We start from the raw sequence: 11,425 nt of genomic DNA on the forward strand, positions 1-11,425 counted from the left end.
TGTGAGTGAGTGTTTGTGTGAGTGTGTGTGTGTTTGTGTGAGTGAGTGTGTGTTTGTGTGAGTGTGTGTGAGTGAGTGAGAGTTTGTGAGTGAGTGTGTGTGAATGAGTGAGTGTGTGTGTGAGTGAGTGAGTGAGTGAGTGTGTGTGTGTGTGTGTGTGTGAGTGAGTGAGTGTGTGTGTGTGTGAGTGAGTGAGTGTGTGTGTGTGTGAGTGAGTGAGTGAGTGAGTGTGTGTTTGTGAGTGTGTGTGTGTGTGTGTGTGAGTGAGTGTGTGAGTGAGTTTGAGTGAGTGTGTGTGAGAGTGTGTGAGTGAGTGAGTGTGAGTGAGTGAGAGTGTGTATCAAATAAGTTTAAAAAAACAACATCAGCTTCAGTCAGTGAACTCACTTCAGAGTCTTCAGTCTACAATGTGGACTCTCCAGTCCAGAACACAGCAGCTTCACTCCTGAATCCTGAAGATAGTTGCCACTCAGGTCCAGTTCTCTCAGGTGAGAGGAGTTTGACTTCAGAACTGAGACCAGAGAAGAACAGCCGATCTCTGACAATCTGCACCAACTCAACCTGAATAAAGAATAAAAGATAATAAGTTTCTGGTTGAAAGCAGTCAGTGTTTGATCATTAGAAATGCAACCATAGTTGGTATTTTACTGAACCGTTCCGGAAATTTCCGCCTGTCAAAATTAAAATAGACAATTCTGTGTGATTAGATCCACTCAGGAGCAGAGACATGACAGCAGTGCTGCACTGTTCTGCTCATGCTGCCTTCACAGTCAATCAGTGCTACCCATGCAAATGTTGAGTGCTGTGAAAAAAGGAAGTTTAAAGCAGCACCGTCTTCATATAACTCCACTGTGTCAGATCATTACGATCCACGTAGACTACGATGAGAATGATGAGAAAATTTATTGGAATAATTTTATTGGATAGCAGTACATTTTATTTATTTTTACACTATTGTTTAAATAAAGTTTGTAGTCTGATTAAATCTGTGCTTTTAATTATTTTTACAATGTAATATTGCCTTTGCTAGTCGGAGCAGTTTTATATTAAGACATCGAAACCGTACCGATACTGTGCAGATCGGTCAATGTATGGCAAAGTTAGTGGGCACTTCCTGTTTAAAATGGCCAACGTCCTGTTTTGTGCGCACCCAAAAAAAGTACAAAACGTAAACTGCAATATGTATCAATACTTTGACTTTGGTGATAAAAGTTTAAAGTTTCAATCACGTTTATACGTTAAAGTACGACGACACAGTGACGCTCCAAAGTGGGCTTGGTTTTTCTACTTTTGTCGACCGTTCCCCATTCATGTCTATGTGAAACTCGTTAACAGTTTTTTGCGATGTTTGTCGCCATGGTTACGCAAAATCCTAATAAAAGAATTTCAAGCGTCGAAGAACTCCAGTTCTCACTAGTATGCCTTGTGGCGCAGGCACCTAATGACAAAATAAAGACGTTGAAAGCAAGAATCACAAGCAGCTGATAAATCTGCATCATTTAAAACATGAAAAACAACACAGCTGACTCACAAAGTGAGAAGAATGAGAAGAATATTTGATCAACCATCACTGATTGATGATGTTATTGATCATGTCTGAACTTACTTGGCCTTCCTGCAGTTCCTCATAGCTGGAATCAGTCTCTGTTTTCCCTGGTCTGATGTTCTGTACTTGTCCAGGTCCAACTCATCCAGAACCTCCTCAGACATCTGCAGCATGTAGGCCAGAGCTGAACACTGGATATCAGAGAGAAACTGATCTCTGTTCTTTGACTTCATGAACTCTTGGATCTCCTGATGCACTGATTGGTCGTTCATCTCTGTCAGACAGTGGAAGATGTTGATGCTTCTGTCAGGTGAGATGTTCTTCGTGTTCATCTTCTTCAGGTTCTCGATGACTCTCTGGATAATTTCTGGACTATTCTGAGTCTGACCCAGCAGACCTCCTAAGAGTCTCTGGTTGTACTCCAGACAGAGTCCATGAAGGAAGCGAACAAACAGGTCCAGGTGACCACTTTCACTTTGAAGGGATTTCTTCATGGCTGCTTTCAGGAAGACGTCAAGAGAAGTGTAATCACCATCAACAACATCATCATCATCATCATCAGTGTTAAAATAATAATCGTCGTCGTCGTCATCATCATCTTCATCTTCTTCTTCTTGTCTGAAGAAGTCCTGCAGTACCTCTGTCTTCCTGTTGGTGAAACAGTTGAACATGTAGACTGCAGCCAGAAACTCCTGAACGCTCAGATGAACAAAGCAGTAAACTGTTTTCTTGAAGATCACACTCTCTTCTCTGAAGATCTCTGTACAAACTCCTGAGCGAACCAAGGCCTCTGTCACATCAAGACCACACCGGTCCAGGTCTTCTTGGTAGAACATGATGTCTCCTTTCTGCAGATGTTCAAAGGCCAGCCTCCCCAGCTTCAGAAGAACCTCCCCGTCGGGCTCCATCAGCTCCTGTGGACTCGTCTCACGTCCTTCCTCGTACTTGTTCTTCTTCCTCTCTGTCTGAACCAGCAGGAAGTGTGAGTACAGGTCTGTCAGGGTCTTGGGCAGCTCTCCTCTCTGCTCTGTGGTCAACATGTGCTCCAGAACTCTAGCACTGATCCAGCAGAAGACTGGGATTTGACACATGATGTGGAGGCTCCTGGACGTCTTGATGTGTGAGATGATTCTGCTGGACAGATCTTCATCACTGGATCTCTTCCTGAAGTACTCGTCCTTCTGGTCCTCAGTGAAGCCTCGTACTTCTGTTACCCTGTGAACACATGTAGGAGGGATCTGATTGGCCGCTGCAGGTCGAGAAGTTATCCAGATGAGAGCTGAGGGAAGCAGATTCCCCTGGATGAGGTTGGTCAGCAGCACGTTGACTGATGACCTGTGTGTGACGTCAGAAACCAACGTCCTGCTGTTGAAGTCCAGTGAGAGTCTGCTTTCATCCAGGCCGTCAAAGATGAACAAAGGTTTACAGACAGCGAGCTTCTCTGCTGTGACCTTCTCTAATGTTGGATAGAAAACATGGAGCAGAGTGAGAAGACTGTGCTGCTGATCTCTGATCAGGTTCAGCTCCCTGAACGAAAGCAGAATCAGCAGATTCACATCCTGGTTTTCCAAACCCTCGGCCCAGTCCAGAGTGAACTTCTGCACCGAGAAGGTTTTTCCAACACCAGCGACGCCGTTGGTCAGGACCACTCTGATGCGCCCCTGCTGGTCAGGTAAGGCTTTAAAGATGTCACAGCACTTGATGGGAGTGTCCTGGACCATCTCCTTCTTGGAGGTGGTCTCCAGCTGCATCACCTCATGTTGAGTATTGACCTCTTCACTCTGTCCCTCTGTGATGTAGAGCTCAGTGAAGATCCTGTTCAGGAGGGTTCTACTTCCTCTTCCTTCAGTTCCTTCAGTCACATGTTCAAATCTCTTCCTCAGACTGATCTTATGTTCATCTAGAACCTCCTGCAGACCAACATCTGCTGAAAGACAAGAGACAAAGTCAGACTGAAGAAAGAATCTGAGCAGCTGAGGATTATTTTCATCTTTTTCTATGATGTTCTTGTTTTATGTTGTTTGCTGTCAAATGAAAAACTACAGTCATTTTCACTGGAATGACTTGAATAACTTTATTGTGAAAGACTGAATCATTCTAGAATAACTGTGATGATTGTGAAGGAAAGAGAATCATCTGCATACAAGAGAACAATAATGATCAGGGGTGTGATTGGCAAAGGACAAAAAAAGGAAAATATATGTTGCACCTACCATGACAAGACGGCAGCCCCAGTGACATTAATTCAATACATTTAATAAAGAAATAATGCAAACATTGCAAAACAGACAGAAAAAAATAAAGGTACATTTACACTGTGTCTCTATTACATTTAGGCCTGGGCTATGTCATCCCATTGTGTGCTTCAACCAGGGCTGGACTGGGACCAAAAAATGGCCTTTTTAGCCATGATGGCCCACAATGATTATTTATATGATATGCGGACGCACATGACGTACCAGAGGATATATGTGCACATTGTATTGTTTCAAAAATTCAAATAAAGTGCAGTAGTCTACATGGAAGAGTGTTAAACCATGTTAAAAATGTAAACGCTCTTTCACTCACAGAGACTTTCATCTTGGGAGAGACTCAGTGTCACAATTTCAAACTTGAAGTGAAAGTGGTTGTCAAAGAAACACTGATAGCGATGTCTTTTCAGTGTTTAATATAGAAATATAAATATACTGTTTAGTTTTAGAATCAAATAACCTGTTTATTATTTTCTCGATTAATCTAAAAAAAAAAAAAACACAAAAAAATCAAACCCCTCAATGACAGAAAAGCAGGAAAATGAGGGTAAACCTGCAGGGGGCAGCAGAGGGTTAAACTCCATCATCTTCATGATCACATGAGTAACATTTTTTAACTTTTAAACATTTCTCTCCTGTTTTTCCATTTCTAAAGTCTGCTGGTGCTGATGGGAGCTGCTCTCCTTAAGAGTCTTACCCTGTGGTCCACGTCCTGTCCTGGGTCTTTGTCCACACTGAGGACAGCAGGAGTCTCCTGGTGGACCAGACTGGTCCCAGTATGAGGAGATGCAGCGTCTGCAGAACCAGTGACCACAGCTGGTGGAGACTGGATCCTTCAGGACGTCCTGACACAGAGGACAGCTGGACGTCTGCTCGTCCACAGGAACAGCAAACTTGTCTCTGTGAAGACATTTCTTTATTACTAACATGTCAGGGACAGGTGGACATGTCTCTGTGAAGACATGTCTTTATTACTTACATGTCAGGGAAAGGTGGACATGTGTCTGTGAAGACATTTCTTTATTACTAACATGTCAGGGACAGGTGGACATGTCTCTGTGAAGACATGTCTTTATTACTTACATGTCAGGGAAAGGTGGACATGTGTCTGTGAAGACATGTCTTTATTACTAACATGTCAGGGACAGGTGGACATGTGTCTGTGAAGACATGTCTTTATTACTAACATGTCAGAGACATGTGGACATGTGTCTGTGAAGACATTTCTTTATTACTAACATGACAGAGACAGGTGGACATGTGTCTGTGAAGACATTTCTTTATTACTAACATGACAGAGACAGGTGGACATGTGTCTGTGAAGACATGTCTTTATTACTAACATGTCAGGGACAGGTGGACATGTGTCTGTGAAGACATGTCTTTATTACTAACACATCAGAGACATGTGGACATGTGTCTGTGAAGACATGTCTTTATTACTAACACATCAGAGACATGTGGACATGTGTCTGTGAAGACATGTCTTTATTACTAACACGTCAGGGACATGTGGACATGTGTCTGTGAAGACATGTCTTTATTACTAACACGTGAGGGACAGGTGGACATGTGTCTGTGAAGACATGTCTTTATTACTAACACGTCAGAGACAGGTGGACGTGTGTCTGTGAAGACATTTCTTTATTACTAACATGTCAGAGACAGGTGGACATGTGTCTGTGAAGACATTTCTTTATTACTAACATGTCAGGGACAGGTGGACATGTGTCTGTGAAGACATGTCTTTATTACTAACATGTCAGGGACAGGTGGACATGTGTCTGTGAAGACATGTCTTTATTACTAACATGTGAGGGACAGGTGGACATGTGTCTGTGAAGACATTTCTTTATTACTAACATGTGAGGGACAGGTGGACGTGTGTCTGTGAAGACATGTCTTTATTACTAACATGTCAGGGACAGGTGGACGTGTGTCTGTGAAGACATGTCTTTATTACTAACATGTGAGGGACAGGTGGACATGTGTCTGTGAAGACATTTCTTTATTACTAACATGTGAGGGACAGGTGGACATGTGTCTGTGAAGACATTTCTTTATTACTAACATGTGAGGGACAGGTGGACATGTGTCTGTGAAGACATTTCTTTATTACTAACATGTGAGGGACAGGTGGACATGTGTCTGTGAAGACATGTCTTTATTACTAACATGTCAGGGACAGGTGGACATGTGTCTGTGAAGACATGTCTTTATTACTAACATGTGAGGGACAGGTGGACATGTGTCTGTGAAGACATGTCTTTATTACTAACATGTCAGGGACAGGTGGACATGTGTCTGTGAAGACATGTCTTTATTACTAACATGTGAGGGACAGGTGGACATGTGTCTGTGAAGACATGTCTTTATTACTAACATGTGAGGGACAGGTGGACATGTGTCTGTGAAGACATTTCTTTATTACTAACATGTGAGGGACAGGTGGACATGTGTCTGTGAAGACATGTCTTTATTACTAACATGTCAGGGACAGGTGGACATGTGTCTGTGAAGACATTTCTTTATTACTAACATGTGAGGGACAGGTGGACATGTGTCTGTGAAGACATGTCTTTATTACTAACATGTCAGGGACAGGTGGACATGTGTCTGTGAAGACATGTCTTTATTACTAACCTGACAGGTGGACATGTGTCTGTGAAGACATGTCTTTATTACTAACATGACAGGTGGACATGTGTCTGTGAAGACATGTCTTTATTACTAACATGTCAGGGACAGGTGGACATGTGTCTGTGAAGACATGTCTTTATTACTAACATGTGAGGGACAGGTGGACATGTGTCTGTGAAGACATGTCTTTATTACTAACATGTGAGGGACAGGTGGACATGTGTCTGTGAAGACATTTCTTTATTACTAACATGTGAGGGACAGGTGGACATGTGTCTGTGAAGACATGTCTTTATTACTAACATGTCAGGGACAGGTGGACATGTGTCTGTGAAGACATTTCTTTATTACTAACATGTGAGGGACAGGTGGACATGTGTCTGTGAAGACATGTCTTTATTACTAACATGTCAGGGACAGGTGGACATGTGTCTGTGAAGACATGTCTTTATTACTAACCTGACAGGTGGACATGTGTCTGTGAAGACATGTCTTTATTACTAACATGACAGGTGGACATGTGTCTGTGAAGACATGTCTTTATTACTAACATGTCAGGGACAGGTGGACATGTGTCTGTGAAGACATTTCTTTATTACTAACATGTGAGGGACATGTGGACATGTGTCTGTGAAGACATGTCTTTATTACTAACCTGACAGGTGGACATGTGTCTGTGAAGACATGTCTTTATTACTAACCTGACAGGTGGACATGTGTCTGTGAAGACATGTCTTTATTACTAACATGTCAGGGACATGTGGACATGTGTCTGTGAAGACATGTCTTTATTACTAACATGTGAGGGACAGGTGGACATGTGTCTGTGAAGACATGTCTTTATTACTAACATGTGAGGGACATGTGGACATGTGTCTGTGAAGACATGTCTTTATTACTAACATGTGAGGGACATGTGGACATGTGTCTGTGAAGACATGTCTTTATTACTAACATGTGAGGGACATGTGGACATGTGTCTGTGAAGACATGTCTTTATTACTAACATGTGAGGGACATGTGGACATGTGTCTGTGAAGACATGTCTTTATTACTAACATGTAGGGGTGTGACGATACACTCAGCTCACGAGAACGAGACGAGACGAGATTTTGAGAAAATTACAATGACAATATATCTGACTGGACCAACAGATTTATTTAAACAAGTTGCACATGCATTTTTAAATGTATAACTCTTTACATGCATGATGTAAGCAGGGTTTCCCCCAGAAAACCGGCTAAGCCCGGTGGTATCTCTCGTGTCCACTGGCGGCCGACGGCGTTTTCTTTGTAAAAATAAATAAAAATTAAAAGTTCACTGGAAATGTTTAATTATGACTATTATGTGTTATTGTAAGACATTTATTAACACTACCTAAACACCAACTATAGTCTTGCAAAAAGACACTCTTGAAATTAAATAAATAATATACATTTTTTTCACTTAAGATAAATATTAATTAAGTAATCGGCCAGTGAATCTTAAAACAAGCCCTGCAATGGTTACATTTAAAAGTAAAATAAAGCAACATGAACATAAAAGTGGTAGGGCCCCCTCATCTGCCTCATCTGGTGCAGACAAATGGCCCTTTTATTTCTGCGCACCGCCCCTGCGCTGTTCTCTTCTCCCTCTCCTGCGCTGTTCGTTGCTCCTCTGCGTCTCCAAGCGGTCATTTCATATCTAAAGCAGACTGGATCATTTATCTACGTGTTTTATCCCCACATAAGAATAATGATCTCTATGACGAGGATGGAGTACAGTCACGATGAAGTGCAGGAGATCGGAGTAAAACGCCGGTGACAGACTCTGAAGAGCAGAGCGCACTTTTCATCGTTTTCACTCCGTGGTCTCAGTATTTATGGAGAAGACGCTTTAACGCTGTCATTAAGGGAATAACAGATGCATCAGATGAGCCGATGTCTTTAGTTAACTGCTCAAAGAGAGAGAATGTTCTCTGCTGTGAAGTGAATGTTGCGGTGAGTTCATAATCTGTGCCGCACGCAGCCAAGTTTCGCTTTTGCACAGAGACTTTGCAGCGTTTAACAGGTGCTGTTCCACCGTGTTGTAGCTGTGTTTCGACCGCTGAATTGTCGGTGCATCCCTAAATATAATGTTGGGCCCTAACAGTATGGCTGAAATCTATTGTTCTCTGACTAAGGCCTGTATGCAGGATTCGAAGCCTGACTGTGAGTTAACCAATCCTGCAGGCTCCACTTTGTAACACCAAATGGGGTTTATGACCGGAGAGCCCCCTAGGGGGGGCAGAATCCTTTAAGTCTCATTGGCCGTCTCTGTTTTATGATCCCCCGACTGATAAACATATAAATTGGAAGACAGAACTTTCTTCCTTCTCTTTTCCTCTGGTTCCTTCACTCTTGCCTGCTGCACTGGTTCCTGCTCAGGGGCTCCTGGCCGTTGGGCTCACGCGGCTCTGGCCGTGCCCTCCGACATGCGACACTCCCATGCAGCACGAACTATGCGCCTTTTGAAGAAGCCGCCCGCATCTCCGCCAGCGCATCGCTCCATACCTGACGCCCGCTCTGCTTCCACTCAGAGACAACGAGGATCAACAGCTGTCCGCTGTGAGCCAAATAACAGTCCGTCCACACTCCACGGTTCCAACAAACTGAACCGAATCCATGGACTTGACCACAAAACCTGAGATCCGCTTACAGTAAGAGGCAAATGTGTTCTGGGCAGAGTTAGGTTATATTTCTGTGTTTGTTAATTTTTCTTTGTGTTGAACGTGTTGGACTGCGCATCCACACGCTCGCATCATAACCACATGTTTCTTTGTTAACGTTTGGTGTTCGTTATTGTGATTTTACTGTTGAATGCGGAGCATACGCTGCAACGCTGCGCTCCGCAGGTATCCTCCCCTGCTGTGAACGAGCAGAGAGATCACGTGGTGAGATGATGGCTGTTTAAACCTTACGAATCACAGACTGGTCTGGCGTTGCCTACGTCAAGTCTGTATGTGTGTTTTTACTGCCATTGACTTACACGCGATGCTGTTTTCAGTCACAGAACACGCTGGGCTCAAACCACCCTCTGTGTCTGCACGCAAGATCAATCGTGTACTCCCGCTTTCTCTCTCGCTCATTCACTAACTCTCTTTCATTCATGAACGAAAGGTCTCACAGGCGCCATCTTGAGTCGAACACGCGCTCCTACAGCCATGCTGTCGCATGTTCGGTCTAAGATCAGCAGCCTGATGTTAATGTGTTTTGGCGCCATCTTTGGTGGAGGCGTGCGTTACAGTCACAGCTACTGCGCATGTTCCACTATGTTGGTGTCAAAAGGGGGAGTGACTGTCAACCGCGTCACTCCCTTCTCTTATCTTATCTCTTCCTGTTCACACACACACACACGCGCACGCGCGCACACACACACACACACACACACACACACACACACACACACACACACACACACACACACACACACACACACACACACACACACACACACACACACACACACTGGTGTTTATGTTGTACATAGTTTGTGTGATTTTAGCTTGAGCAAGTAGGATTTATTGATTCAAAGTACCAAATTATCATTGATGCTTTAATGTTCATTGACTTAGATCATTCCATTAACCTCGGATATTTAATGTTGGTGAATCAAATTGTCGAATTGATTCTTGTTATTTGATTTAATAAATTGTTACTTTTGTTCACTTAAAGGAACGCTCTGTGTCTTTTGTACATGAATGTTGTGACAAACGTTGGTTGCGAGGGTCAGTGCTCGGATTCATACCTTCACTACTGTTCAATTGGGATATCTTTGATATAGTCAATAACAGTGATTATTTAGACTGATTTTGAAAGGCATAGATTGATTGTCTTTTCCCTGATTCCAGGGTGGTGCCCCGATCTAAAGTTAATTAATTATTAAACAAATTAATTAATGTTTATTACTTTTATTCTTATCAATCAAATGATTGCCATTATTGTTGAACAACAACATAATGGTGCCCCGTGCAAGGGTTTTAAAGAAAATGAATAACAAAATTAATTATTAAAAATAATTAATCATTTGTATTAATATTTTCTGACCAGTTACAAGTTGAATCACAACAATAACATCTTTATTGACAAGAATGATGTAACCGTAATAATGATGTACTTGATAGTGTGACTTGGGTTTCAATCAGCACCTGGACAAGCGTTCGCTGCACGGATTATTTGGGGGTGCATGTGCTCTTGTTCCCCGGTATAGAAAAAGCCAAGGTGTATAAAAAATATATATTTTAAATAAATAAACAAGCAACACTGGCGACCAGCCAGGCTTATAATACACTGGGGGAAACCCTGATGTAAGGATGAGCTTTTAATAAACTTCTTCTTCCACAAATTGAAACAAAAATTCTTCTTTTCCTTCTCCTTCTTTAGGTCACAAATCTCGGGACAGTTTTTTACCGCGACGAGAAATATCGTCAAGTTTATATAAATATCGTCGTGGCACGAGATCTCGTGGCATGAGATCTCGTCACACCCCTACTAACACGACAGTGAACCTAGACTTTTATGAATTTGACTCCTTCACAGGACAAACTGTCTCTTACTTTGTCTCTGAGGCTCCAGGTTCATGACTGAAGACTGGAGGGTGATCCATGGACGTGTCACTCTTCATAGACAGACCGCTGAAGACTGGTCCTGGTCCTGGTCCTGGTCCTGGTCCTGGTCCTGGAGACTCTGCTCTCTGATCTCTGCAAACACAAACATCACATCCATCACTGATGATGGTCTACTGTATTTCACCAAGTACGCATCGGGTGGTGACTTGTGCGTACTTGGGAAAGCTACGTATCCCAGAATGCATTTTGCCTGAACATGTCGACAGAGAAAACAAAACTGTGAAGTAAAAGTTGAAATAAATATTTTCATGTGTCTTGGAACGCAGATTTAAGATCATTTGAGGCGAGAATTTAAAACTGTGGTTTATGTATGAAGACGAATTTAGAGTTCGGTAGGGATGG

At 42.7% G+C, this 11,425-nt stretch overlaps 1 protein-coding gene across 1 annotated transcript in view; it reads right to left on the minus strand.

The window, feature by feature from the left end:
- Positions 1-11,116, minus strand: part of LOC310931246 (NACHT, LRR and PYD domains-containing protein 3-like) — a 33,584-nt gene extending 22,468 nt beyond the window's left edge. Inside the window, exons 1-4 of the mRNA XM_083894356.1 lie at positions 11,012-11,116; positions 4,496-4,698; positions 1,607-3,473; positions 388-561 (exon numbers count right to left, since the gene is read on the minus strand). Coding sequence (XP_083750482.1) covers positions 388-561; positions 1,607-3,473; positions 4,496-4,698; positions 11,012-11,079 — 2,312 coding nt within the window. The 5' untranslated portion in view covers positions 11,080-11,116. The remainder of the gene's footprint in view (positions 1-387; positions 562-1,606; positions 3,474-4,495; positions 4,699-11,011) is intronic.
- Positions 11,117-11,425: the final 309 nt, after the last annotated feature.

Source organism: Microchirus variegatus (assembly GCF_963457635.1).
Source record: "Microchirus variegatus genome assembly, chromosome: 8".
NCBI classification, from domain to species: Eukaryota; Metazoa; Chordata; class Actinopteri; order Pleuronectiformes; family Soleidae; genus Microchirus; species Microchirus variegatus.